This window comes from Trichechus manatus, unplaced genomic scaffold, assembly GCF_000243295.1.
Source record: "Trichechus manatus latirostris isolate Lorelei unplaced genomic scaffold, TriManLat1.0 scaffold00197, whole genome shotgun sequence".
Classification (NCBI taxonomy): domain Eukaryota; kingdom Metazoa; phylum Chordata; class Mammalia; order Sirenia; family Trichechidae; genus Trichechus; species Trichechus manatus.
Window position 1 is genome coordinate 436,087 of NW_004444133.1, and position 26,501 is coordinate 462,587.

Consider the following 26,501-nt stretch of genomic DNA (forward strand, 5'->3'; position numbering starts at 1 on the left):
TCTTGACTTACTTCTTTGCTTTATTATGTTATCTCTACTTTCTGAGTAGTCTGCCTAGACGGAAAAGATTCTGTATCTGATCAGAATAATTTTCTGAGCTTATGTTGACTTTATCATATCCTTGATTGTTTAAGAGAACCATGTCTTCTCACTTTTAAAAGTGCTAAGGTTTTTACAATCATGTTACCTTCTATATTTACTTTTAAAATCTTTTATTTGTAAAAGAACGTTGTCACCTTGGCTAATAGGTGTCCAAATATTATTTCTCAGTCACATGTGATCCTATTTAGTCAAATGTTAAAACCTCCTGACAACTTTTGATATTTTGCCTTCCCAAAATTAAATCCTAAATGATATCTTTTATACCCAAAACTTGTCTTTTGAGATTTCCCAGCAGGCCCTTGGGAAATCAGAAAGGATTTGTTCTTTCACCTTGTAAAGAGAAAGTTACTAGAAATAATTAGGTTTATTTGCTATGCGTTTCATGGGAAATGTTATGAAATCAGGAGAGATGCCTAACTTTCTTTAGGTTAAGTTTGTATGGGTAAAGTGTCATTAATATAAATATTTCAGAAATTGTATAAAGTTCCTAGAGATTTGTTAATGCTCTCACTAATCCATGGTATGTCCTGGTGCTGCTTTGCCCAATATTAAATAACAGCAGTATAGTGTTACCATAGCTTCAGTTATTTAAAATTTCATACCACAGAAACAACCAAATTTCCTTTTAAATTGCATTACTTTTGTAATGAATTCTCATCATGTCTTTCACTTAAAAAAGTATTAGTAATAAGTTAATCATGGCCATCTTTTAAGTCTTTTGTCATCTATAAATAATTTTTTATTTACTCTGATGCTTCCCTGAAAGCACTTACAGTAGCTACAGGTCAGAATACTTCATCTTTAACAAAAAAAAAACTATCTCAGAGATCCATCAAAAGGACTAAGCCAGGTACTCTGGGCATGGGCTTCTGATGTCATTGCTTAAATAACTTTGAGACCATAGCACTGTAATGAATCAGGATTTCCAGAACTCTAACAGAGAAGCCGATGGGTTCATGAGAGTGCTAACCCAAGATCAAGCAGATTAAGAAATAATTACATAGGGGTTTTGTTCAGAATATTGCTGATCCTTTAATGTTCAATTTCCTGGATATAACAAACGTCTTTTCCTTTTCTCTCAAGCTATCTATAACTCATAAGAATTTAGTTAATTTTGCATTTATAAATAGAAATGAAACATTTATCTTTTTCTCCCAGCCTGACCTTTCACAGGAATCCCTGGTGGCGTAGTGGTTAAGTGCTATGGCTAACTGAAGGGTTGGTATTTTGAATCCATCAGGTGCTCCTTGGAAACTATGGGGCAGTTCTACTCTATCCTGTAGAATCACTATGAGTAGGAATTGACTTGACAGCAATGGGTTTGGTTTTGGTTTTGCACCTTCCAGAATTCAAAAACTTGTATTGAGTATTCTTATTCTTATAGTAGTTTTCATAGGTTCAATAAGAATCTGTCCTCCTTGTTAACAGGACGTAACTGGAAACATTGGTTGTATAACCAAGCTTTCACTGGAATGCCATATTTGAGAATGATGCACATAGAATCAGATATGACCAGACACTTTTAAGGAACCAAAGTTGACTTTATGGAGCCAATGCTTACAAAGCCGTCCCAGGAAAATTGCCTTGGTACCTGGCTTTCAGAATTTCAAGCTTTACAGGTAAGGAAGGTCACTTCCTGGTAGGCCCAGGAATCTTATGATATTTTGGGGACTTCAACAAGAGATGAACTCACATCTATAGGCACTGCAGGTGAAGTCTGATGGAAAACTATTGGCTTGGCTTCCTAGCCTCAAGAGGCTTTTAAAAGATCACCCTGAGATTCCTTATAAAAACTTGCAGCAAAGCAAACTTAAGAAGACCTATAAGACAAATTACCATTCTCGTGCACCAATGTAAATAATGGTGACCAGTCATACTTTGTGATCATGAATAATTCTGCTTTGAGATTATCTTTTATCAAAAGGAGGGTGGTGACCATAGAGAGAAATTTTGTATTTCAATAGAAAACTGTAACACGCCCTTGTGGGCTATCAGATTGGTGCTGTTCCTTGTCTTTTAACTATTTTACCTTAAGCTACAATTTATGGTTTTCTTATCTACCTGCAAACTGAACTAGATCCTGTCATCTTGCACAAACTGTCGATCTTTATCCAATTTTCAATACTTCCTATTTACTTCACCATCTGGAAACAACTCTCCAAATCAACATTTCCAACTTTTCTCCCTCCCTCCTGACTTGGAATCACTGAGAACTGAAACCTGACTACATAAATATTTATGGAGACTCTAGCTTGTCTCACAGTAGGCTTTTTAGGGCCCAGTGACTTGAGATATACTTCGGTGGACTCATCACCACAGCAGACTGTGCTGGGCTGGATTTCTCTCTGGACAAGTCGCTGTCTCTGAGTCACTAAGTCTGGTAAAATGCTCAGGCCATGCATGCCCTTATGAAAGGTAACCAGGACTGGGCAGCATCCAAGAGCATCTACATTTGCTCTTGAAGAAACTCAATGAGCAGGGCTGCATAATCAAAAGATTTTCACCCACCAACCTCTTAGACATTAATACAACTGTTTATATTAATAATTCTCTTTTCGTTTTAGGCATTCTCTTAAGATACCTGACACTAAAACAACTGACCTGTGCCTCCACCTCAAAACTGTTCAACTGATTCTGCAGACACAACAAGAATCCTCAAGGGAGTATTCCTTAAGTCCTGTTTCACCCCGGTTAAGACATTCATAATCCCTCTAGGTTGTTCAAGAATGAATATCATTTCTCATTAACAAAAGTGAGGACTGATGAAAGTTGAATTTTATGTTAACTCACTGTAAAAGAAATCTTCCCACCCTTTTATGTTCTGGAAAATGGCAGCGCTTATTACAAGGAACTGACCAAGACTTATTTAGGCTGTTAGAATAAATTTAGTTTCTCCTTGTCTCTCCTTCTACATCTTCCTGGGACTCCCAGGAGCCAGGTGGCCTTATCATAAAAAAGGAAAAACAAACTGGCCCTAATTGCAACCTCAGTACATCATTCACCCAGCACCCCCTGCCCCCCAACTTTCTTTTTAAAAGCTCAGTGTGTCTCAGTGGAGTTGGTGTAGAGAGACAGTTCTGGTGACTCTCTCTCCCTCTCCCACCATTACAGTTCTTTTACTTCATCCTTACCACGTTTTAACATTGTCCAGTGCAATTTTTTCTTTGACAGTTCTGGTGCCATGACTCAGGATCAGATTAATCACTGGAGCCCCTAGACCTCTTACCCAGGATTTCAGGTGCAACTTTAACATTGTTTGGGGCAATTTTTTAACACCAGGTACAATATTTTCATTAAAATCAAAATATTAACTTCTATCAGGATCTCCTTAATGGCATAGGGCCACAGTTCAGATGGTGAACAGACATGAATGGTCAGTGTATAAGCAATGCTATGAAGGAAGTAGAATTCTGGAAGGCCACCACCGAGACTTCTGCCCAATTGTGTGTAAGTGCATTTTTCCTTTCTTTTTCTCATATTTCCTCAACAAGGTCCAAGCGAAGCAGGACAGAAAGCACTGTATACACTGTTATTTGAATTGTTGAGATGTGGAAAGTGGTATAAGCCATAATGGCTTGTCATTAGTCCATCAACCATTTATTGAGTATATGTACTATAGGCTAGAAACAGGGGGTGCTGAAGTGAGAGAGTAAGGCTGAAGTCAATTGTTTTTAACCCAAGTCCATGGACTTAACATCTTGGCAGAAATTGTGTTTAAGTGTCCTCTGCTGATAGATTCCAGACTCAGCCAGAATAAAAAGTAGGATACTCAGATGTGGGTTTGGTTTCGTGATACTCTACTAAATGCTGTATAACATATTTTCTAATAAAAATGTGAGGAAAATAAGACAGTTTTGAGACTTTGGGGAACACTCTTGGTAACTGGGGATATCCCTAAGCATGGTAAGTGCTTAAGATCTAACATGGAAATGGCTTCTTTCATTTCATGCATGGAGGGCATTACGTCTACAGCCCTTTTTAGCAGCAGCAGGATCTAAAACACACTCATTTGATGTTTCCTCTGTTTTTAGACCCACTGTATAAAGTTGTCATTGTCTCCATTTTCTGAAGACTATGAGATCATATTGAAGCTAGAGGTTGGAGACCTCCTAGGATTGTCAGGCCTCTTCTGTTATTCCTGTCCTCTGTATCTTGCCTCATTTTCAGGTTCGTTGTATGGATTTAAAATTTACTGAAACGAAGAGAATTATGTTTCCAGCTATGACAGAGTAACAGTACCTGACTAGCCCTCCTGCCTCAACTATAAAATGAAACAAACTATATGTGAGGCAACTGCTTTCAGGCACTGGACTACAGGCAGTGCAAGAGAGTGATCCTCAAGAGAGAAGCGAAGCTTATGAGGTGAGTCCCATGAATGTATAGCTGTCTGAGGGTATTATTCTGACTGAGGCATGATTAGCTAGAGTGGCTGTGAATCGGAATCAAATTGACGGCAACTAACAACAAATAGAGCAAAGTGGTCCCTACACAGATGGATTTTAGGATGTTTTAAAATGGGTTTCATGATTAAGTCTCTCAAGTGAGATTTTAACTTTCTTCTCTTCAATGAAATAAGAGGATTTTGCCATCAGACTCACCCATATAAGGTTGTTCCTCAGAACTCAGGAGTAGTAAAGAAGGAGGCAAGAAGTAAGATTTTTATTGAAAGTAGTTCAAATATTATGCAAACTTGATTTGAAAGGAACTTAACTTTTATTATGCCTCAAGATGAATCAAACACGAAAACATATAATAAATCTATATTTAAACAACCCTTTCCCCAAGAAGGCAAAATTATTGAAAATGTTTATTTTCCCTCTTGAAATGGCTAATCTAGGTAATTATATGGCTGCAGATGGCAAATTCACATTGCTTTCTTCCTTGTTCCTTTCCCTTAAATCCACAAATCTTTCAGTACCACATCACTGAAGCGCTAGCCTTTGCTTGGAAAAAGAATGATATCCAGGTCTTACAGGCCCAGGACCCAGTGGACAGACAGGTTCTTATCCTCCACTCCAGCCACCATTTCCTCAATGGCATTCCAGTCAAGCTTGCTGAGGATACTGCCAGTGCTCTCAGACCTGCTGTCCATGCCACTCACCCCAACAGAAGGCTCTGGCTCTTCCTCTTCAGATGGTGACAAGCCCTATGATATTGATAAAGATAGTAAGTTGTGGTCCTAGCACCTGAAGTTGGCTTTCCAAAGTTTCTAGGGTTGCTCATCCATCAACAGACTGAAGGTAAAGTGAAGGGAACCAGGGCTGTGGTTCCCCCAGCACATCTAGATTGGCAATGAGCTCAATCTTGATTCAACTAGATACTTAGCACCAGAAGTGAAGAATGGACAGAACAGATTTTTATACCCGTACCACAATAATCTGTTCTTTTTTTTTTCTTTTTTGTTAAAAAGAAAATACAAAGTTAAGGAGAATTCTTAATGATAAAATTCTGGAGTACTAAGCCAGAAGTGTAGATGCCTTGAATCACTAGTTCAAACTGACCTAAAAATCTTTCAGTATGTCTACATCCCACAAAAACAAAAACTCTGAAGAACAAAGAAGAACCACTAGGCAAACTGAAGACTGGAAAAATACTTACTTGTAGAAGGGAATCATGACTCTCATGAAGAATCTTATGGATTTCTGAAGGCAGTGTCCAGGGACTCACCACAGTCTCTTCTCTCTCATATTCCACACACTCCTTGGTTCCATATTTTTTTCTATACTGCAGGCTACGACATGGAGCATCAGAGCCTTTCAAGGGAAAACAACAAAGCATACACTGGGATTGATTCATTCGTTTGTTTACTGTGATTTTTATTGACAAAGCCATGGCAGTCACATTTTACCTAATACTTGAATCCAGGGTTCACATAGTTCACTTTAAGATTCTAACAATTCCTGTCATTGTGTGAGAGAAAAGCAGAATTTGGCCACCTCTTTTGATATGAAAAGTAATGGTAACCTCTAGGACAGAGTCTAAGGAAGAGAGGCCACAGATATAAGGGAACTGTGGAGAATCCTGACTTCAAAACTGGTGAACTCAGAGAGCTGGGCCTTCCTTGTCTCTTACGAAGGGTCTTGTGGAAGTTTTCAGGAGCAATGTTTTAGGCATCTTTACCCAGGCTTCATCCCTACAATCTGCCGTTGGGCACAGGCATCAGGGTAAGTGTGGTAACATCACATTATGGCTCTTTACTCCTTACTGTATATTGGTACTGGTTAAAAAGAAATTTTTTTCTCAGCTAGTGTCCAGAGGTATCTTAGCAAACCCATCAACCAACAGTGCTTCTATGAAAAAGGCCCTAGAGAATCTTGCTCCACCTAGAACACTTTATGTAACAAAGCCAATGTTACAGCACATTCTAGCTCATGCCAAGGTGATCTCCTGAAGAAACACCCAAGACATGGCGTAAGATGGGAAGTAAACACGACTCCTTGACAAGGAGTCGTCTGGCTCTCTGAAGAAAGAAGAGGTAGCAGAATGGTGAAGTTTGGGCCCACCTGACCTTTTATGTGCTTGAAGCTGAAGATTCCTCCAAAAAATAAGCCCCCCAAAACAATAACGGCAAACATTTTAGCATTTACTATGGGCTAAGCACTGTGCAAGGAGCCCTGGTGGCATAGTAGTTAAACAATCAGCTGCTAACTGAACAGTCAGCAGTTCAAACCCACCAGTCACTCCATGAGAGAAGGATGTGGCAGTCTGGTTCCATAAAGATTCTAGCCATGGAAACCCTATGGGGCAGTTCTACTCTGTCCTATAGGGTCACTATGAGTCGGAATTGACTCGATGGCAATGGGCCTACATTCCATCCCTTGAACTTACCATAGTGCTCTAGGGCCTGGTCCTTGGTCCTCTTACATGTCTATACTTTTCCTAGATGACCTCATCCAGTTTCATGGCTTTAAACATCATCTGCATGCTGCCTGTTCTAAAACCACTAGCCTCATAGAGTTAACTGCTTTCTTGATATCTTCACATGGATATGCAATGAACATTTCAACCTTAACATGTCTGAAAGTAGTTTCTTACTCTTAAACCAGTTCCTCTAATCTTCCCCATCCCAGGAAATGCTCAGGTCAAAATCCAGGAGTTGTCCTTCATCACTCTATTTCTTACACAATCCACATCCAATACATCAGCAAATTCTATTGGGTCTATCTTTGAAACAGATCCCAAATCTAACCACTTCCTGCCATTCCTATTGTTTTAACCCTAATCAAAACACACTTTTCTCCTTCTCTGCTTTCTTTTGTTCTTTTTCTCCTACATGTTCTAAAAGATAAATTATATTATCCACACCTAATTCTCTCCAATGGAGTCCCACTGGGTCCAGAATAAAATCCAAACCTTTTGCCTCTGTTGGTAGGTGCTGTTGAGTTAGTTCTGACTCATAGTGACCCTATGTGCAACAGAATGAAACACTGCCTGGTCCTGCGCCATCCTCAGAATCGTTGCTATGTTTAAGCACACTGTTGTTGTAACCACTGTGTCAATCCATCTCATTGAGGGTCTTCCTCTTTTTCGCTGACCCTCTACTTTAACAAGCATGATGTCCTTCTCCAGGGACTGGTCCCTCTTGATAACATGTCCAGTGTACTTAAGACAAAGCTTCATCATCCTCCCTTCTAAGAAGCATTCTGGCTGTACTTCTTCCAAGACAATCTTGTTCATTCTTCTGGCAGTCCATGGTATATTCAATATTCTTCATCAACACCATAATTCAAAGGCATCAATTCTTCTTCAGTCTTCCTTATTCTTTGTCCAGCTTTTGCATGCATATGAGGTAACTGAAAATACCACGGATTGAGTAGGTGCACCTTAGTCCTCAAAGTGACATCTTTGCTTTTTAACACTTTAAAGGGTCTTTTGCAGCAGATTTGCTCAATGCAATACGTCGTTTGATTTCTTGACTGCAGCTTCCAAGGGCACTGACTGTGGATCCAAGTAAAATGAGATCCTTGACAACTTCAATATTTTCTCCTTTATCATGATGTTGTTTATTGGCCCAGTTGTAAGGATTTTTGTTTTCTTTATATTAAGGTGTAATCCATATTGAAGGCTGTAGTCTCTGATCTGCATCAGTAAGTGCTTCAAGTCTTCTTCACTTTCCACAAGCAAGGTCATGTCATCTGCATATCGCCAGTTCTTAATAAGTCTTTCTCCATTCCTGATGCTACATTCTTCTTCCTATAGTCCAGCTTCTCAGATTACTTGCTCAGTACACAGACTGAATAAGTACAGTATTTAGCCTCTCTCTCCAGCCATATCTCTGGCCACTTTCCCATACTGATCTTTTCTGCCCATCATACCAGGTTTGTTTCTATATAATAGAACTTGCTGTTCCTTCTGCCTGGAACTGTTCTGCCTTATCTTTACATGAAAACTCCTTTTCATCATTCAGGATCTACACTCCCATGTCACCTTCTAAAAGAGAACTTCTTTAAATACCCTGTCTAAAGTAGCTCCCCCTAATCTGGCCATTCCCTCCCTTATTTTATTTACATGCTGTTGTTTTGTGTTGTTCATGCTGTTGTTTGTGTTATTCATGACTAACAGTGCCGGGTATGTAGTAGGAGCCAAATGGGTTAATGCTGAATGAATACTCTTCATGGCAGTCCTATGGGGAAAGTAATATTATCCCCATTTTGAAAATGAGGAAAATGTGGTTTAGAGAGGTTAAGTAATTTGCCAAAGATGATGGAGATGGTCTACCTCCAGAATCTGAGCTAATGTGTTAACTTTCTATTCTTTGGGGGTAAAAGGAGAATAGCACTCAGAGGCCCCTGGGGGATCATCATATCTGTGAGAAATAGGCCTATTTATTTGGATCTCCCAGGCAGCAACTTTGCAAAACCCTGCTTTTTGGATTAGTGCCAAAGGGGTAGGGGATGGTGGTACAACAAGAGGGCTTAAGGACTTTTCTTTTGACAAGCCCCAGGAGTCTAAAAGGGAAATGAAGTTAATATCATTAGGTAGCACCCCTGGTTGCTACTTTAGCATCCACATGGGAACTGGGCTGTAGTTGAAAAAAGTTTGACTCTTTTTTCTGCTGTTTAAAGACACCATTGAGTACTTTGAGATGCCACTAAAAAGCTACATGTTAAAATAATGATTTCAGTAAATATTACTAAGAAACAATTTTGAAAAAAACTTATGAGTGGATAATGGAAATGCACACATGATCAAACACCGTGGTACAAAAGAAAACAGCCGTTAAAACAGACAAAAAGTGAGACTGAAAGATAAAAAAGAGAAACCAACAGGTGGCTAAGCAACGCTTTAACCACAGAGGTAAGCAGACTCTCCAAAGTAGACGGAAACAAATAGAGGCTGGGTGCTAAAGTTAGTTGTTCCTACAAATATTCAGGATATGAGAAGAGATTAACAGAAGCTGTAAACACCAACCCCGTCTCTGCTAAAATTAATTGGGTATCTAGACTTCAACACTCTTGTCAAATGAACATAACTATTGGCATCTAGAATGAATAACAAAATCAAACCATCACCAAGTCTGTTGAAATCAAGGTTAACAGTGCTACATTTTAGGATAAACCTTCACCTCTGGGGTATCTACAAACTTTGAGAGGTTATCACTAGCTTTCTCTTACCTTTTTTCACCTGGGGATGGCTTTGTAATTTCCTTCTCTTCAGCTCAAAGTGCATTTATCTAGGATTTATTTAGGATATCCAATCTTGAGATAAAAATACAATATGAAAAAAATTCTATGAAACTGAACATGTGCAAAGATGCCCCAGTTGCGGACAATGAAAGCTTTCTAAGGTGAAAGCTAAGTGATATATCAAAAGGAAACCCCACAGTGAAAACCAGGCCAGCAAGTTCATGGGCTTCCCTCAGAGAGGAAGCAATCTTTTTTCTGGTAGGACAGTGGGGACAGTGGATACTGCCACTCGGTTTCTTTAAAACATATTGCCAAACAGTGTCTACAGAATCTAGCCTGAATAATCTGAAACTCAACTATAAAAATGAATCCATTATGTCTGCCACTCCTAAAAGAAAATCCAGTTTCTTCTCTGTAGCAGCTGGTCGACCACAGTCTAGAAAACCACCCAAGCTAGAAAGCTAGAGTCATACTCATTGTTTTCCTCTCAGAGGCAGGGATACCACCGGACAATGAAACAAATACCTAGTGTTTTTAATGGGCAAGACCTCATGCTAGATCATAACTGACTTCAAGAATCAAACACTGGATCTTTGGAGCCATCATAAACAATACAATATAAATGTGCATATTTTCAGCTGCTTATAGGGAGCAACATTGTGTTTTGGGGCATTTTATCTGTTGAACTAGACATTGCTAGATATTTCTTAGAAAAAAAAGCTAATGAGTATCCGATGAACTAGAAAACATTTTATAAAAGATTAAAATGGGACTTTGAAAGAAAAAAAAACTAGGATAACCACTGTGATGGTTAAGATTGTGTGTCAACTTGACTGGGCCATGATTCTCAGTGTTTTGGCAGTTATATAACGTTGTGATCACTCCCCTGTTGAGAGCTGATACGTGATCACCCCCACGATGGGATCTGCTGTGAGTAGCCAATCATTTGAAGGGGAGTTTCCTCGGGCATGTAGCCTGCATCGAGTGTCAGGGGGACATTCTGGCAAGGCTCAGGAGCTTCTCCTTGTTCTGGATCCTTCAGCTGGCTCCTGTTCGTCTGACCTCTGGTTCTTGGGACTTGAGCAAGCAGCTTACCCGCAGTCTTGCCTGCTGATCTTGGGATCTTCACAGCCTGTGAGCAACAGCCCTGCTCTCCGGCCTGCCAATCTTGGGTTTGCCAGCCCCTGTGGCTACATGAATCAGAAGAAGCCTCTTTCCTGACCCTCGGACTTGGTAGGTTACAGGCTCTAAAACCACGTGAGCCATTTCCTCAATATAAATATCTCTCTGTAGACATACATTTATACGTATTACTGGTTTTGCTTCTCTAGAGAACCCAGCTTAAGACAACCATCTATAGGTTTATCTACTACTAAGATTATAAAATTATTGTTGTTAGATGCTGTCAAGTGGGTTCCGACTCATAGCTACAACAGAATGAAACACTGCCCGGTCCTCCTGTGCCATCTTCACAATCATTGTTATGCTTGAGCCCATTGTTGCAGCCACTGTGTCAATCCATCTTGTTGAAGGTCTTCCTCTCTTTCACTGACCCTCTACTTTACCAAGCATGATGTCCTTCTCCAGGGACTGATCTTTCCTGATAACATGTCCAAATTATGTGAGACGTAGTCTCGCCATCCTTGCTTCTAAGGAGCATTCTGGCTGTACATCTTCCAAGATAGAGTTGTTCATTCTTTTGGCAGTCCATGGTATAGTCAACATTCTTCGCCAACACCACAACACAAAGGCATCAATTCTTCAGGCTTTCTTATTCATTGTCCAGCTTTCGCATACATATGAGGTTATTGAAAACACCATGGCTTGGGGTCAGGCGCACCTTAGTCTTCAAGGTGAAATCTTTGCTTTTTAACACTTTAAAGAAGTCTTTTGCAGGTTTGCCTAATGCAATGCGTCATTTGATTTCTTGAGTGCTGCTCCCAAGGGTGTTGATTGAGGATCCAAGTAAAATGAAATCTTGGATGACTTCAATCTTTTCTCCATTTATCATGATGTTGCTTACTGGTCCAGTTATGAGGATTATTGTTTTCATTATGTTGAGGTGTAATCCGTACTGAAGGCTGTGGTCTTTGATCTTCATCAGTAAGTGCTTCAAGTCCTCTTCACTTTCAGCACACAAGGTTGTGTCATCTGCATAACAGAGGTTGTTAATAAGTCTTCCTCTAATCCTGATGTACCATTCTTCTTCATATAGTCCAGCTTCTCAGATTATTTGCTTAGCATACAAACTCAGTATGTATGGTGAAAGAATACAACCTTGATGCACTTCCTGACTTTAAACAACGCAGTATCCCTTTGTTCTGTTCAAACGACGGCCTCTTGGTCTATGTACAGGTTCCTCATGAGCACAATTAAGTGTTCTGGAATTCCCATTCTTCAAAATGTTATCCATAATTTGTTATGATCCACACAGTCGGATGCCTTTGAATAGTCAAGAAAACACAGGCAAACATCTTTCTGATATTCTCTGCTTTCAGCCAGGGTCCATCTGACATCAGCAATGATATCCCTGCTTCCACGTCCTCTTCTGAATCCAGCTTGAATTTCTGGCAGTTCCCTGTCAATATACTGCTGCAGCTGATTTTGAATGCTTTTCAGCAAAATTTTACTTGTGTGTGATATTAACGATATTGTTCGGTAATTTCCACATTCTGTTGGATCACCTTTCTTTGGAATATGCATAAATATGGATCTCTTCTAGTCAGTTGGCTAGGTAGCTGTCTTCCAAATTTCTTGGTATAGACAATTGAGCACTTCCAGCGCTGCACCCATTTGTTGAAACATCTCAGTTGGTATTCTCTCAATTTCTGGAGCCTTGTTTTTTGCCAATGCCTTCAGTGCGGCTTGGAACTCCTTCTTCAGTACCAACAGTTCCTGATCATATGCTACCTCCTGAAATTGCTGAACACTGACAATTCTTTCTGGTACAGTGACTCTGTGTATTTCTTCCATCTTCTTTTGATGCTTCCTGTGTCATTTAACATTTTCCCTGTAGAATCCTTCAATACTGCAATTCAAAGCTTGAATTTTTTCTTCAGTTATTTGAGAAATGCTGAGCATGTGTTCTCTTTTGGTTTTCTAACTCCAGGTCTTTGCACATTTCATTATAATACTTTGTCTTCTCAAGCCACCCTTTGAAATCTTCTGTTCAGCTCTTGTACTTCATCATTTCTTCCATTTCCTTTAACTGCTCTATGTTCAAGAGCAAGTTTCAGAGTCTCTTCTAACATCCATTTTGGTCTTTTCTTTCTTTTCTGTCTTTTTAATGACCTGTGGCTTCATGTATGATGTCCTTGGTGTCATTCCACAACTTGTCTGTTCTTCGGTCATTAGTGTTCAACAGGTCAAATCTATTCTTCAGATGGTCTCTAAATTCAGGTAGGACATACTCATGGGCATAATTTGGCTCTCATGGACTTGTTGTAATTTTCTTCAGCTTCAACTTGAGCTTGCATGTGAGCAACTGAAGCTCTGTTCTGCAGTCGGTCCCTGGCCTTGTTCTGACTGATGATAGTGAGCTTTTCCATCATCTCTTTCCAAAGATGTAGTCATTTTGATTCTTGTATATTCTACCTGGCAAGGTCCACGGGTATAGTCTCCACTTATGTTGGTGAAAAAAGGTATCTGCAATGAAGAAGTTGTTGGTCTTGCAAAATTCTATCATGCGATCTCTGGCATCATTTCTATCACCAAGGCCATATTTTCAAACTACCTATCCTTCTTTGTTTCCAACTTTTGCATTCCAATCACTGGTAATTATCAATGCATCCTGACTGCACGTTTGATCAATTTCAGACTGCAGAAGTTGGTAAAAATCTTCAATGTCTTCATTTGGCCTTAGTGGTTGATGCATAAATTTGAATAATAGTTCTATTAACTGGTCTTCCTTGTAGCTGTACGGATATTATCCTATCACTTGACAGTGTTGTACTTCAAGATAGATCTTGAAATGTTCTTTTTGACAACGAATGCGAAACCAATCCTCTTTTGTCATTCCCGGCATAGGAGACCACATGATTGTCCAATTGCCTATACCAGTCCATTTCAGCTCACTTATGCCTAGGATATCGATGTTAATGCATTCCATTTCATTTTTGACAACTTCCAATTTTCCTAGATTCATACTTGGTACATTCCACATTTAGATTATTAATGGATTTTTGCAGTTTTTTCTCCTCATTTTGATTTGTACCACATCAGCAAATGAAGGTCCCGAAAGCTTGACTCCATCCACGTCATTTAGGTTGACTCTACTTTGAGGAGGCAGCTCTTGCCCAGTCATCTTTTGAGTGCCTTCCAACCTGAGGGGCTCATCTTCCAGCACTATATCAGACAATATTCCACTGCTATTCATAAGGTTTTCACTGGCTAATTCTTTTCAGAAGTAGACCACAAGGTCCTTCTTCCTAGTCTGTCTTAGTCTGGAAGCTCAGGTGAAATCTGTCTGCCATGGTGACCCTGCTCTAGTATTTGAATACTGGTAGCATAGCTTCCAGCATCACAGCAACATGGAAGCCCCCACAGCAGGACAATCTGACAGATGCGTCAGGTATTATAAAATTAGAAGCATAGAAACAAATGCTTCTAGGATTCAAACTGATCCTAATAGCTAGGGTGTTGGGTGTTAATGCACACATGGGGAAAAGAAAAGAATAGAAAAAGAATCAAATATAGCTTTTAGAAAATAAAGTCACTGACACTAAAAACTTGATAGATGGGTTAAACAGCAAATTAGACACAGCTGAAGAGAGATGTGGTAAACTGGCAGATGAATCTGCAAATAAAGGAAGTAGCAGTGGAGACAGAGGCATAATAGAAGTAGACTAATTAATTCATATTTCCCATTTTTATAGTACATATAAATCAGCATTATGTTCTTCATTATTTGTACCAAATTTAGTTATTTTCTGTAAATGGGGTAACTGCACAGACCTCACTGGATTGATATGAAGATTAACAAGCTAATGTATGTATGTGTTAACACAATTCTTGGCTCTTTGCCTGTCTAAAACTGTTGCCTATTATTTTCATTGTTCTAAGACTATCTGGCAAGTCACTTAACTTCTCTAAGCCTCAGTTTCCTCAGCTGTAGAATGGGGATAATAGTTTCCCTGCCTATCTACCAGGGTTCTTATAGAGAGGTAATGGGGGAATGAATGTAGAAGTACTTTTTTAAATTGTGAAGAGAAACATAGGGAAATTGGAGATATTAGGAATTAACATCATTAGGTTTAATTTCCCTTTCTCTAGTTGATTACCTAATTTAGGCAAACATCCAAAGGTGGGACAAAATCAGGCCTAAAATCCTCAAACTTATGGGTCTGTGTGCTCTATGACTATGTGATCACAGCATCTTACTGAGTACTTATGTTTATGCTTTAAAAAAAAAATGTTACTGTCAAGCCAATTCTGACTCATAGTGACCCTACAGGACAGAGCAGAACTGCACCATATGGTTTCCAAGGAGCAGCTGGTGGATTCAAACTGCTGACCTTTTGGTTAGCAGCTGAGCTCTTAACCACTGTGCCACCAGGGCTCCATGTTTATGCTGAGCACTGCGCTAAGCCCCTTACATATGTTCTATTACAATCCTTATTTTACAAGTAAAAAAACTGAGGCTTATATAAATGGGTTAGGAATTTGCCCAAGGCTACAGAATAAGTGGTGTACCAATTACAAACACACTAACTCCAAAGCCTCTTCTTGGAAACACTATACCCCAAGGCCATACCCTTCATTCAGAATTCTACGTTTACATTTCTAAGAGTTATTTATGATTTAAAAAAAATTTACTCTTAACTCCAAGAACTTTCTATTCCTTTTTCTATCACTTACCCTTTTGGAAGATAACTGGAGACTGCACAGCATTCTGTATTGTCGCTTTGGCTCCACCAGCTTTTTCCTGGATGGTAAAAGTGGCAGTTCCTATAAAGACAGGCAACTTTTATTCCTCAGCATGCATGTATAATTTCTCACAACTCTTATTGTAAGCTCTTTGAGGACAGAAACCTTCTCCTGATCAACTCTGAATCACCTTCTCCTGATCAACTCTGAATCCACTCACCGAGCCCTGCTCACAGTAGGGGCCCAACATATAATCGTTAATTTGAACCAAGAAGGCAAATCAAAAGTGCAGATGAAGGAAGGGAAAACTCTACTCTTAGACTTGGTATCGTCTCATTATAGCACAACCATGGTCCTTTGTCAAATGGCAAATGTGCCTGACAACATCTCTGGCAACCAGAGAAGCCAGGGACATAAACCTATTGGCAGTAAACTCCTAGACAAATGCCAAATTAAGTTCCATCAAGAGAAGTATTAATTAAAGTTTCTTAAACTAAAGATTAATAGCAATCATTTAATCTCAATTTTATGCACAATGTTTTATAATTCTCAACAATCCTATGAGGTATGTTTTACTGGTATTCAGAGGTTTAACGTATCTGAAGGCACAAACTAAGCAACAGAGCTGGGAAATGAACATAGGTTTGTATGATTCCAGAGCGTGGACCTTTCTTCTTATGCCTGTGATGACTCTTATTATCTAGCCTTTATATTATTTTTATTTTCCCTATTCCTCCAGCCTATAGTAACCATTATTCTACTTTTGTCTCTATGCATTTGCCTATTCTAGATATTTTACGTAAGTGAGATCATACATTATTTGTCTTTTTGTGTCTAGCTTATTTCACTCAGCATAATGTTTTAAAGATTTATCCATATGGTAGCATTTTTCAGAACTTCCTTCCTTTTTATGGCTGAATAATATTCCATTGTATGCATTTACCACATTTTCTTTAGCATTCATCTGTTGATGGACATTTAGGTTGTTTCCACCTCTTGGCTACTTTGAATGCTGCTGCAATGAACATTTTTGTACAAGTATCTGTGTTCCTGTCAGTTCTTTTGGGTAGTGGAATTGCTGGGTCATACGCTGACTGCCAACTCATCTGACTCATAATGACCCTATAGGACAGAGCAGAACTGCACCACGAGGTTTCTAAAGCTATAATCTTTACAGAAGCAGACTGCCACATCTTTCTCCAGAGAAGTGGCTGATGGGTTCGAACCACCAACCTTTTGGTTAACAGCCAAATCAACTCAATGGCAATGGGTGGGATGTTGACTGCATCCTCTAAGTTTTGGTATGTTGTGTTTTCATTTTGTGAGGAATCACCAAACTATTTTCCACGATGGCTGTGTCATTTTATAATCCCACCAGCAATGGATGAGGGTTACAATTCCTCCACATACTCACCAATACTGATTATTTTCCATTTTTCTGATAATAGACATCCAGTGGGATATCTCATTGTGGTCTTGATTTGCATTTCCCTAGTGACCAACGATGTTGAGCATCTTCATGTGCTTGTGGGCCATTTGTATATCTTCTTTTGTGAAATGTCTATTCAAGTCCTTTGCTCATTTTTTGATTGGGTTGTTTGTGTTTCTGTTGTTGAGTTATGGGAGTTTTTAAAAAATATATGCATACATACACACATATATACACACACATACACGCACACACACACACATGCACACATATACATATAAATGGGGGCCCCTGGAGCAGTGGTTAAGATCTACAGCTGCTAACCAAAAGGTTGGCAGTTTGAATATACCAGCCTCTCCTTGGAAACCCTACGGGGCAGTTCTACTCTGTCCTATAGAGTCAGAATCAACTCGACGGCAATGGATTTTGTTTTATATATATATTTATCTCCTAGATATTAAACCCTTATCAGATATATGATTTCCCCATTCTGTAGGTTGTCTTTTCACTTTCTTGACAATGTCCTTTGATGAACAAAATTTTTAGTTTTGATAAAGTACAATTTATTATTTTGTTGTTGTTGTTGCTTGTGCTTTGGGTGTTGTAACTAAGACTTCAGTGTTGAAAATAAAGTCCTGAAGATTTACTTGTGTATTTTCTTCAAAGAGTTTTATAGTTTTAGCATGTATATTTAGGCCATTGATTTAATTTTCATATATGGTATGAGGTAGGGGTCCAATTCATTCTGCATGTGGAAATCTAGTTGTCCTAGCATAATTTTCTGGAAAAATTATTCTTCTCCATTGAATGGACTTGATGCCCTTGTCAAAAATCAACTGGCTACAGATGTATGAGCTTATTTCTGGCCTCTCAATTCTGTTCTGTTGGTCTATATGTCTATCTTTATATGAACACCACATTACTGTAGGTTTGTAGTATGTTTTGAAATAAGGAAGTGTGAGTTCTCCAACTTTACTATTCTTTTTCAAAGTTCTTTTGGCTGTTCAAGGCCATGTGAATTTGAGGATCAGCTTTTCCATTTCTACCAAAAAGGCTGGTAGAATTTTAAATTGAATCTGTAAATCACTTTGGTAGTATTTTAAGTCTTCCAGTCCATAAGCATGAGATGTCTTTCCATTTATTTAGGTTTCCTTCACCAATGTTTAACCGTTTTCAGTGTACAAATCTTTCACCCCTTTGGATAAATTTATTCTTAGGTATTTTATTCTTTTAGATGATCTTATAAATGTAATTGTGTTTTAATTTCCTTTTCAGATTGTTCATTGCTGGTGTATAGAAACATAACTGATGTTTGTATGTTGATCTTGTATCCTGTAACTTTGCTGAATTTGTTTATTAGCTCTAGTAGCTTTCTTGTGGCTTCTTTGGAATTTTCTATATATAGGATCATGTCATGTGTGAATAGAGATGGTTTTACTTCTTCCTTTCCAATCTGGATGCCTTTTATATTTTTCTTGCCTAATTGCTCTGGCTAGAACTTCTAGTACAAAGTTGAATAGCAGTAACGAAAGGGGGCATCCTTGTCTTGTTCCTGAACTTCAGTCTTTGACCACAGACCATGATATTAGCTGTGGGTTTTTTGTAAATGCCCTTTTATCATCTTGTTGAGGAATTTTCCTTTTTCCGAGTTTGTTGAGTGCTTTTATCATGCAAAGGTGTTCGTTTTGGCAAAGTGCCTTTTCTGTTTCAGTTGAGATGATCATGTGGTTTTTCCTTTCTATTAATATGGTGTATTACATTGATCAATTTTCTAATGTTGAACTACCCTTGCATTCCTGGGATAAATCCTACTTGGTCAGGGTATGAATACTATAATACCCACCTTTGATACCCTTGCACAATAAATTGCTTACAAATAGCTACTTTCATGCTTAAAAAATGAAATAGCCATTTTTTCATTTTTATTTATCCAATTATCCAAAACTTTCAGTATGTTGTTGGATTTGGTTTGCTAGTATTTTGTTGAGGGTTTTTGCATCTATATTCATAAGGGATATTGGTCTGTGATTTTCTTTTCTTGTGGTGTCTCTATATGCCTTTGGTATCAGGGTAATGTTGGCCCCACAGAATGAACTAGGAAGTGTTCCCTCTTCTATTTTTGGAAGAGTTTGAGAAGGACAGGTATTAAATCGTCTTTAACAGTTAGGTAGAACTCACCAGTGAAGACATCTGGTCCTTGACTTTTCTTTCTTAGGGAGTTTTTGATTACTGATTCAATCTCTTCACTTGTTATAGGTCTTTTGAGATTTTTTATTTCTTCTGAGTCAATTTAGGTAATTTGTATGTTTCTAGGAATTTATCCATTTCATCTAGATTATCTAATTTGTTAGCACAGCTTGTTCATAATATTCTCTTATAATTCTCTTAATTTCTGTATGATCAATAATAATGTCTCCATATTCAATTCTGATTTTAGATATTTGTATCTTCTTTCTTTGTCAGTCTACATAAAGGTTTGTCAATGTTACTGATCTTTTCAAACAACTGACTTTTAGTTTCATTAATTTTCTCTTTTGTTCATCTATTCTCTATTTCATTTATCTATGCTCTTATCTTTATTATTTCCTTCTTTCTGCTAGCTTTCAGTTTAGTTTGCTCTTCTTTTCTAGTTCCTTGAGGTTTAAAGTTTTGTTATTAATTTAAAGTATTTCTTCTTTTGTAATGTTAAGTGTTTACAGCAATAAATTTGCCTCTGAGCACCGGCTTGACTGCATCTCATAAATTTCGGTATGCTGTGTTTTAATTTTTATTAATCTCTAAGTATTTTCTAATTTCTCCTGTGATTTCTTCTTTAACCCACTGGTTGTTTAATAGTGTGTACTTTATTTTTCATGTATTTGTGAATATTCCAATTTTCTTTCTGTTACTGATTTCCAGTTTCATTCAACTGTGGTCAAAGAGATACTTTGTATGATTATAGTCTTCTTAAATTTATTGAAACTTGTTTGTAACCTAACATATGGTCTATCGTGGAGATTGAAGAATGTATATTCTGTTGTTGTTCAGTGGAGTGTTTTGAGTATGTCTGTTAGGTTTAGTTGGTTCACAGTGTTGTTAAAGTGTATCTCCTTACTGATCTTCTGTCTAGAAGTTCTATCCATTACTGAAACTGATATAATGAAGTCTCCAGGTATTACTATAGAACTGTCTGTTTCTCTCTTCAATTCTGTCAATGTTTGCTTCACATATTTGGGGGCTCTGTTGTTAGGTTCACAGATATTTATAACTGTTATATCTGCTTGATGAATTGACCCTTTTGTCTGATAATAATATAGCCACCCCATCTCTCCGTTGGTTACTATTTGCATGGAATATTTTTTCTGGCCTTTCTCTTGCAACCTATTTGTGCCTTTGGATCTACAGTGGGCCTCCTGCAGACAGGATATAGTTGGATCATGTTTTCTTACCCATTCTACCAATCTCTGCCTTTTGATTAGATAATTTAATCCATTTATATTTAAAGTAATTACTAATAAGGAAAGACTTATACTTCTACCATTCTATTTGTCTTCTATATGTCATACTTTGTTCCTCATTTCCCCCAATACCGACTTCTTTTGTGTTTAGTTGATTTTTTTGTAGTGAACCATTTTGATGCCTTTCTTCTATCTTTTGCACATATTTTTAAGATTTTTGTTGTTGTTCTTACCATGGGGAATACATCTAACATCCTAAATTTATAACAATATAGTTTAAATTGATACCAGTTTAACTTCAATAGCATACAAAAATTCTGTTCCTATATGACTCTGTTCCTGCCCCCTTTAAGTTGTTGTCACAAATAACGTCTTTATATTGTTTTTCATAAAACAAAGAAAAGATCCCTAAGTATAACAGTTTGCAAGTAGGTCTGAAGGAATTAGAAGCTGCATGTTGCTTTACAAGAGAGATAGCAATGCACAGTCAAACTCACAAACATCTTCAGAAAAAAACCTCTTCTTTTACAGATCAACTGCAGGGAATTTAAAATCTTTGTGTATCTTCTCCTCTCCATCTGTGCAATGACTGAACTTCTCCCATGTGGGCTCAACTTATCTGTATCATTGCCTAGGAAAGGGCCTGGTATCAGTCATGCCTAAGTTTCTCTCCCATTGCCCCCCAATATTTGGGGACCAAAAGCCTCTGAATGTAGCCAAATGAAATGGTTGGGTTCTACATACAGCTGAGTCTGCAGGAACAAACAGACTTACAGACTGCACTATCTGAGCAGTCAGAGGTGATAAGATTGTTCACAAGAACTTGAGTTATCTATTTTCTTTGCCTTAAAAATCTGGGGAAGCTAAGTGACAGGTTAGCTGGGATAACAGGCATAAGGTGCTATTCTCTAACAGGCTATCACTACTACAATACCCACCTTTGATATCCTTGAACAATAAGTTGTTTACAAATAGCTACTTTCATGTTATCACCACTCATCTGTCAGTTTGTCATACCATGGTAGCTCAAGTGTTGCTGTGATGTTGGAAGCTGTGCCTCTGGTATTTCAAATACCAGCAAGGTCACCCATGGTGGACAGGTTTCAGCAGAGCTTCCAGACTAAGACAGACTAGGAAGAAGGACCTGGGGGTCTACTTCTGAAAAAATTAGCCATTGGAAACCTTATGAATAGCAGCAAAACACTGTCTGATATAGTGTCGAAAGATGAGCCCCTAAGGTTGGGAGGCATTCAAAATACGACAGGGGAAGAGCTGCCACCTCAAAGTAGAGGCAACTTTAATGACATGGATGGAGTGAAGCTTTTGGGACCTTCATTTGCTGATGAAGCACCAATCAAAATGAGAAAAAGCTGCAAAACTCCATTAATAATCAAAACGTGGAATGTACAAAGTATGAATCTAGGAAAATTGGAAGTCGTCAAGAATGAAATGGAACACATAAACATCAATATCCTAGGCATAAGTGAGCTGAAATGGACTGGTATAGGCCATTTTGAATTGGGCAATCATGTGGTCTACTATACCAGGAATGACAAACAAAAGAGGACTGGTGTCAAAAAAAAAAAAAAAAAAAAAGGACCAGATTTACTGGCCTAAAGGAGACTGGAGAAACCCTGAGAGTATGGCCCCCAGACACCCTTTTAGCTCAGTGGTAAAGTTACCTTCGAGGTTCACTGATCAGCCTGCGAGTGGACAGCCCAGTAAAACCATGAGAGTAACGAGGTACAGGAGTCCAGTGACAAGGCCCAGAAGGCAGAAGGGGAGTAGGAAGCTGATGATAGGGAACACAAAGTAGAGTAAGGATATTGTTGATGTGTTGTGAGATTGTTAACCATTGTCATAGGGCAACATTTGTAGTAACTGTTAAATGGGAGACTATTATGTCCTGTAAGCCTTCATCTTAAGTGAGAATAACAGCACAATTAGAAGAGCGTAGTCAATGTCACTTAAATGTGTATGTAAAAAAAATTTTTGAAATGGCGTATCTTTGGCTATGCGTATTTTCACAAAAAAAAAAAAAAAAAAGTGAAAAATTAAAAGGGTAAAAAGTTGTGGGGTTGTTAACCAATGTCATAAAACAGCATGTGTGTTACTGTTACATGAGAAACTGTTATGTAAGCCTTCACCTGAAGTACAATAAAATATAAAAAAAAAAAAAGAGGACTGGTGTCACGTTCACTGTCAACAAGAACATTTCAAGATCTATCCTGAAGTACAACATTGTCAGTGACAGGATAATATCCACATACCTACAGGGAAGATCAGTTAATACGACTAACATTCAAATTTATGCACCAACCACTAAGGCCAAATATGAAGAAATTGAAGATTTTTACCAAATTCTACAATCTAAAATTGATCAAATATGCAATCAAGAGGCATTGATAATTACCGGCGATTGGATGCGAAAGTTGAAAACGAAGAAGGATCAGCAGTTAGAAAATATGGTCTTGGTGATAGAAACAATGCCAGAGATAGCATGATAGAATTTTGCAAGACCAACAACTTCTTCATTGCAAATACTGTTTTCAACAACATAAACGACAACTGTACACGTGGACCTTGTCACATAGAAAACACAGGAATCAAAATGACTACATCTGTGGAAAGAGATGATAGAGAAGCTCAATATCATCAGTCAGAACAAGGCCAGGGGCTGAATGCGGAACAGACCATCAATTGCTCACATGCAAGTTTAAGATGAAGCCGAAGAAAATTAGAGCAAGTCCATGAGAGCCAAAATATGACCTTGAGTATATCCTACCTGAATTTAGAGACCATCTCAAGAATAGATTTGAGGCAGTTAACACTTATGACCAAAGACCAGACGAGTTGCAGAATGGTATCAAGGACATCATACATGAAGAAAACAAGAGGTCATTAAAAAGACAGCAAAGAAAGAAAAGACCAAAATGGATGTCATAAGAGACTCTGAAACTTGCTCTTGAACATGAGTAGCTAAAGCAAACAAAAGAAATGATGAAGTGCTGAACAGAAGATTTCAAAGATTTGAGAAGACAAAGTAAAGTATTATAATGAAGTATACAAAGACATGGAGTTAGAAAACCAAAAGGGAAAAACACGCTTGGCATTTCTCAAGCTGAAAGAACTAAGAAAAACTTCAAGCCTTGAGTTGCAATACTGAAGGATTCTACAGGGAAAATACTGAATGATGCAGGAAGCATCAAAAGAAGGAGGGAATACACAGAGTCACTGTACCATAAAGAATTGCTTGATGTTCAGCCATTTCAGAAGGTAATATATGATCAAGAACTGATGGTACTGAAGAAGTCCAAACTGCACTGAAGGCACTGGCAAAAAAACAAGGCTCCAGGACTTGACAGAATACCAACAGAGATGTTTCAACAAACAGATGCAGCACTGGAGATGCCCGCTTGTCTATGCCAAGAAATCTGGAAGACAGCTACCTGGCCAACTGATTGGAAGAGATCCATGTGTATTCTATGTGACAAAGAAAGGTGATCCAAAAGAATGCAGCAATTACCAAACAATATCATTAATATGACACACAAGTAAAATTTTGCTGAAGATCATTCAAAAACGGTTGCAGCAGTATATTGACAGGGAACTGCCAGAAATTCAAGCTGGATTCAGAAGAGGACGTGGAACCAGGGATATCACTGCTGATGTCAGATGGATCCTGGCTGAAAGTGGAGAATACCAGAAAGGTGTTTACCTGTGTTTTATTAAAGACTATGCAAAGGCATTTGACTGTGTGGATCATAACGAATTACGGATAACATTTTGAAGAATGGGAATTCCAGAACACTTAATTGTGCTCGTGAGGAACCTGTACATAGACAAAGAGGGCATCGTTCAAAGAGAACAAGGGGATACTGCATGGTTTAAAATCAGGAAAGGGGTGTGTCAGGGTTGTATCCTTTCACCATACTTATTCAATCTGTATGCTGAGCAAATAATCCAAGAAGCGGGACTATAAGAAGAAGGAGAAGGGATCAGGATTGGAGGAAGATTCATTAACAGCCTGTGATATGCAGATAACATAACCTTGCTTGCTAAAAGCAAAGAGGACTTGAAGCACTTACTGATGAAGATCAAAGACCACAACCTCCAGTATGGATTGCACCTCAGCATAAAGAAAACAAAAATCCTCACAATAGGACCAATAAGCAACATCATGATAAACAGAAAATATTGAAACTGTTAAGGATTTCATTTTACTTGGATCCACAATTAATGCCAGTGGAAGCAGCAGCCAAGAAATCAAACGACGCACCGCATTGCACGTATCTTCTGCAAAAGACCTCTTTAAAGTGTTAAAAAGCAAAGATGTCACTTTCAGGACTAAAGTGCGCCTGAACCAAGCCATGGTATTTTCAACTCTTATATGCATGGGAAAGCCTGACACTAAATAAGAAAGACAGAAGAAGAACTGACGCCTTTGAATTATGGCGTTGGTGAAGAATACTGAAAATACCATGGACTGTCAGAAGAATGAACAAATCTGTCTTGGAAGAAGTACAGCCAGAACGCTCCTTAGAAGCAAGGATGGCAAGACTTCATCTCACGTACTTTGTACATGTTATCAAGAGGGACAATTTCCCAGTCTACTTTATCATCATGCTTGGTAAAGTGAGGGTCAGCGAAATACAAGACCTTCAGCGAGCTGGATTCACACAATGGCTGCAACAATGGACTGAAACATAGCAACAACTGTGAAGACGGCGAGTATGGGGCAGTGTTTCGTTCTACTGTATTCGGAACTGACTCAATGGCACCTAACAACAACAACTAACCTAAAAAGCCATTTTTTTCATATTTATTTACCCAACTATCCAATTATTTCATTTGTTCAATGTGAAGAGTAATACAAAGATGAGGAAGAGATAGTTGATACCCTCAAAGAATTTAGTCTGGCATGGGACATAACAAGTTTATGAGGAACTACAACATAAGACCTGCTCTGGTATATGCTTCAAGCCTAAGAATTGGAAACAGAGAAAAAACTCGTATTTTCTTGGAGACAGTATAACAACTAAAAACTCTACAATATTTTATAAACTATTAGACTAATTAGGTGAATTTACAATCATCATATGATGAAAGATCAATACAAAAGTCAATTGTATTTCTACTAGCAATAGAAGAAGTTTACAATTGAAGTGGTAAAAATAATCAAGATATCTAGGAATAAATCACACAAAAGAAGTATGAGGTCTTCATACAGAAAACTACAAGATATTATTGAGAGAAATTAATGAAGATCAGAACATCTGATTGAGGGTTAAGAGAACAACTGTTCTAGCCACTATTAATCTCCAATTTTTATAGCAACCACTCAAGTACTAGCCTCAATTTAAAATGAATTTTGTCAGGTTGGAAGAACTAAAGAGTTAAGATTAGGGACGTCGTCAAAGACACACAGGTGAGGAATTCTAAGTGCGAGAAGAATTTCAACTAAGTAATTGGAGCACCAAATCAAACCTACTGTAAAAAACTGTATTAACCCATTGCCATTGAGTTGATTCCAACTCATAACAACCTTACAGGACAGAGTAAACTGCCCCACAGGGTTTCCAAAGCTGTAAATCTTTACAGAAGTAGACTGCCACATCTTTGTCCCATGGAGTGGTTGGTTGGGGGGTTCGAACCGCCGACCTTTCAGTTAGCAGCCGAGCGCTTAACCACTGCGCCACCAGGGCTCCTTAACTGAAGCACAAAAGCATGGAATGTGGTTGAAAAACAAACTGTCATGCCACACAGATTATATGAGGAAAGGAGGCTAAGGAGGTAGAAGGACCACATGGAGGATGCCCTGAAGGCCACCAAGAGGGTCTGGGCTTAGCTTAGTCAGTACACTCCTTGAAGGCTTCTGAGCCCGGGAGTAGCAGGAGGATCTCATCAGGTATAACCCAGCAAAGGGAGATGAGATGGACTGGAGGATGGACATAGGCCACAGCAACAGTCAAAGTGCAAGGTTAAACAGGCCTGAAATTGGACAGATATAAGAGGAAGACATATCTCCATGTAATCCAAGAC

General features: G+C 38.5%; 1 protein-coding gene across 1 annotated transcript in view; it reads right to left on the minus strand.

Moving 5' to 3' along the window:
- Positions 1 to 2,525: 2,525 nt before the first annotated feature.
- The window catches only part of CPLANE1 (ciliogenesis and planar polarity effector complex subunit 1), a 171,696-nt gene continuing 147,720 nt past the window's right edge, over positions 2,526 to 26,501 (minus strand). The window contains exons 49-51 of the mRNA XM_004387899.2: positions 15,585 to 15,674; positions 5,701 to 5,855; positions 2,526 to 5,248 (exon numbers count right to left, since the gene is read on the minus strand). Coding sequence (XP_004387956.1) covers positions 5,072 to 5,248; positions 5,701 to 5,855; positions 15,585 to 15,674 — 422 coding nt within the window. The 3' untranslated portion in view covers positions 2,526 to 5,071. The remainder of the gene's footprint in view (positions 5,249 to 5,700; positions 5,856 to 15,584; positions 15,675 to 26,501) is intronic.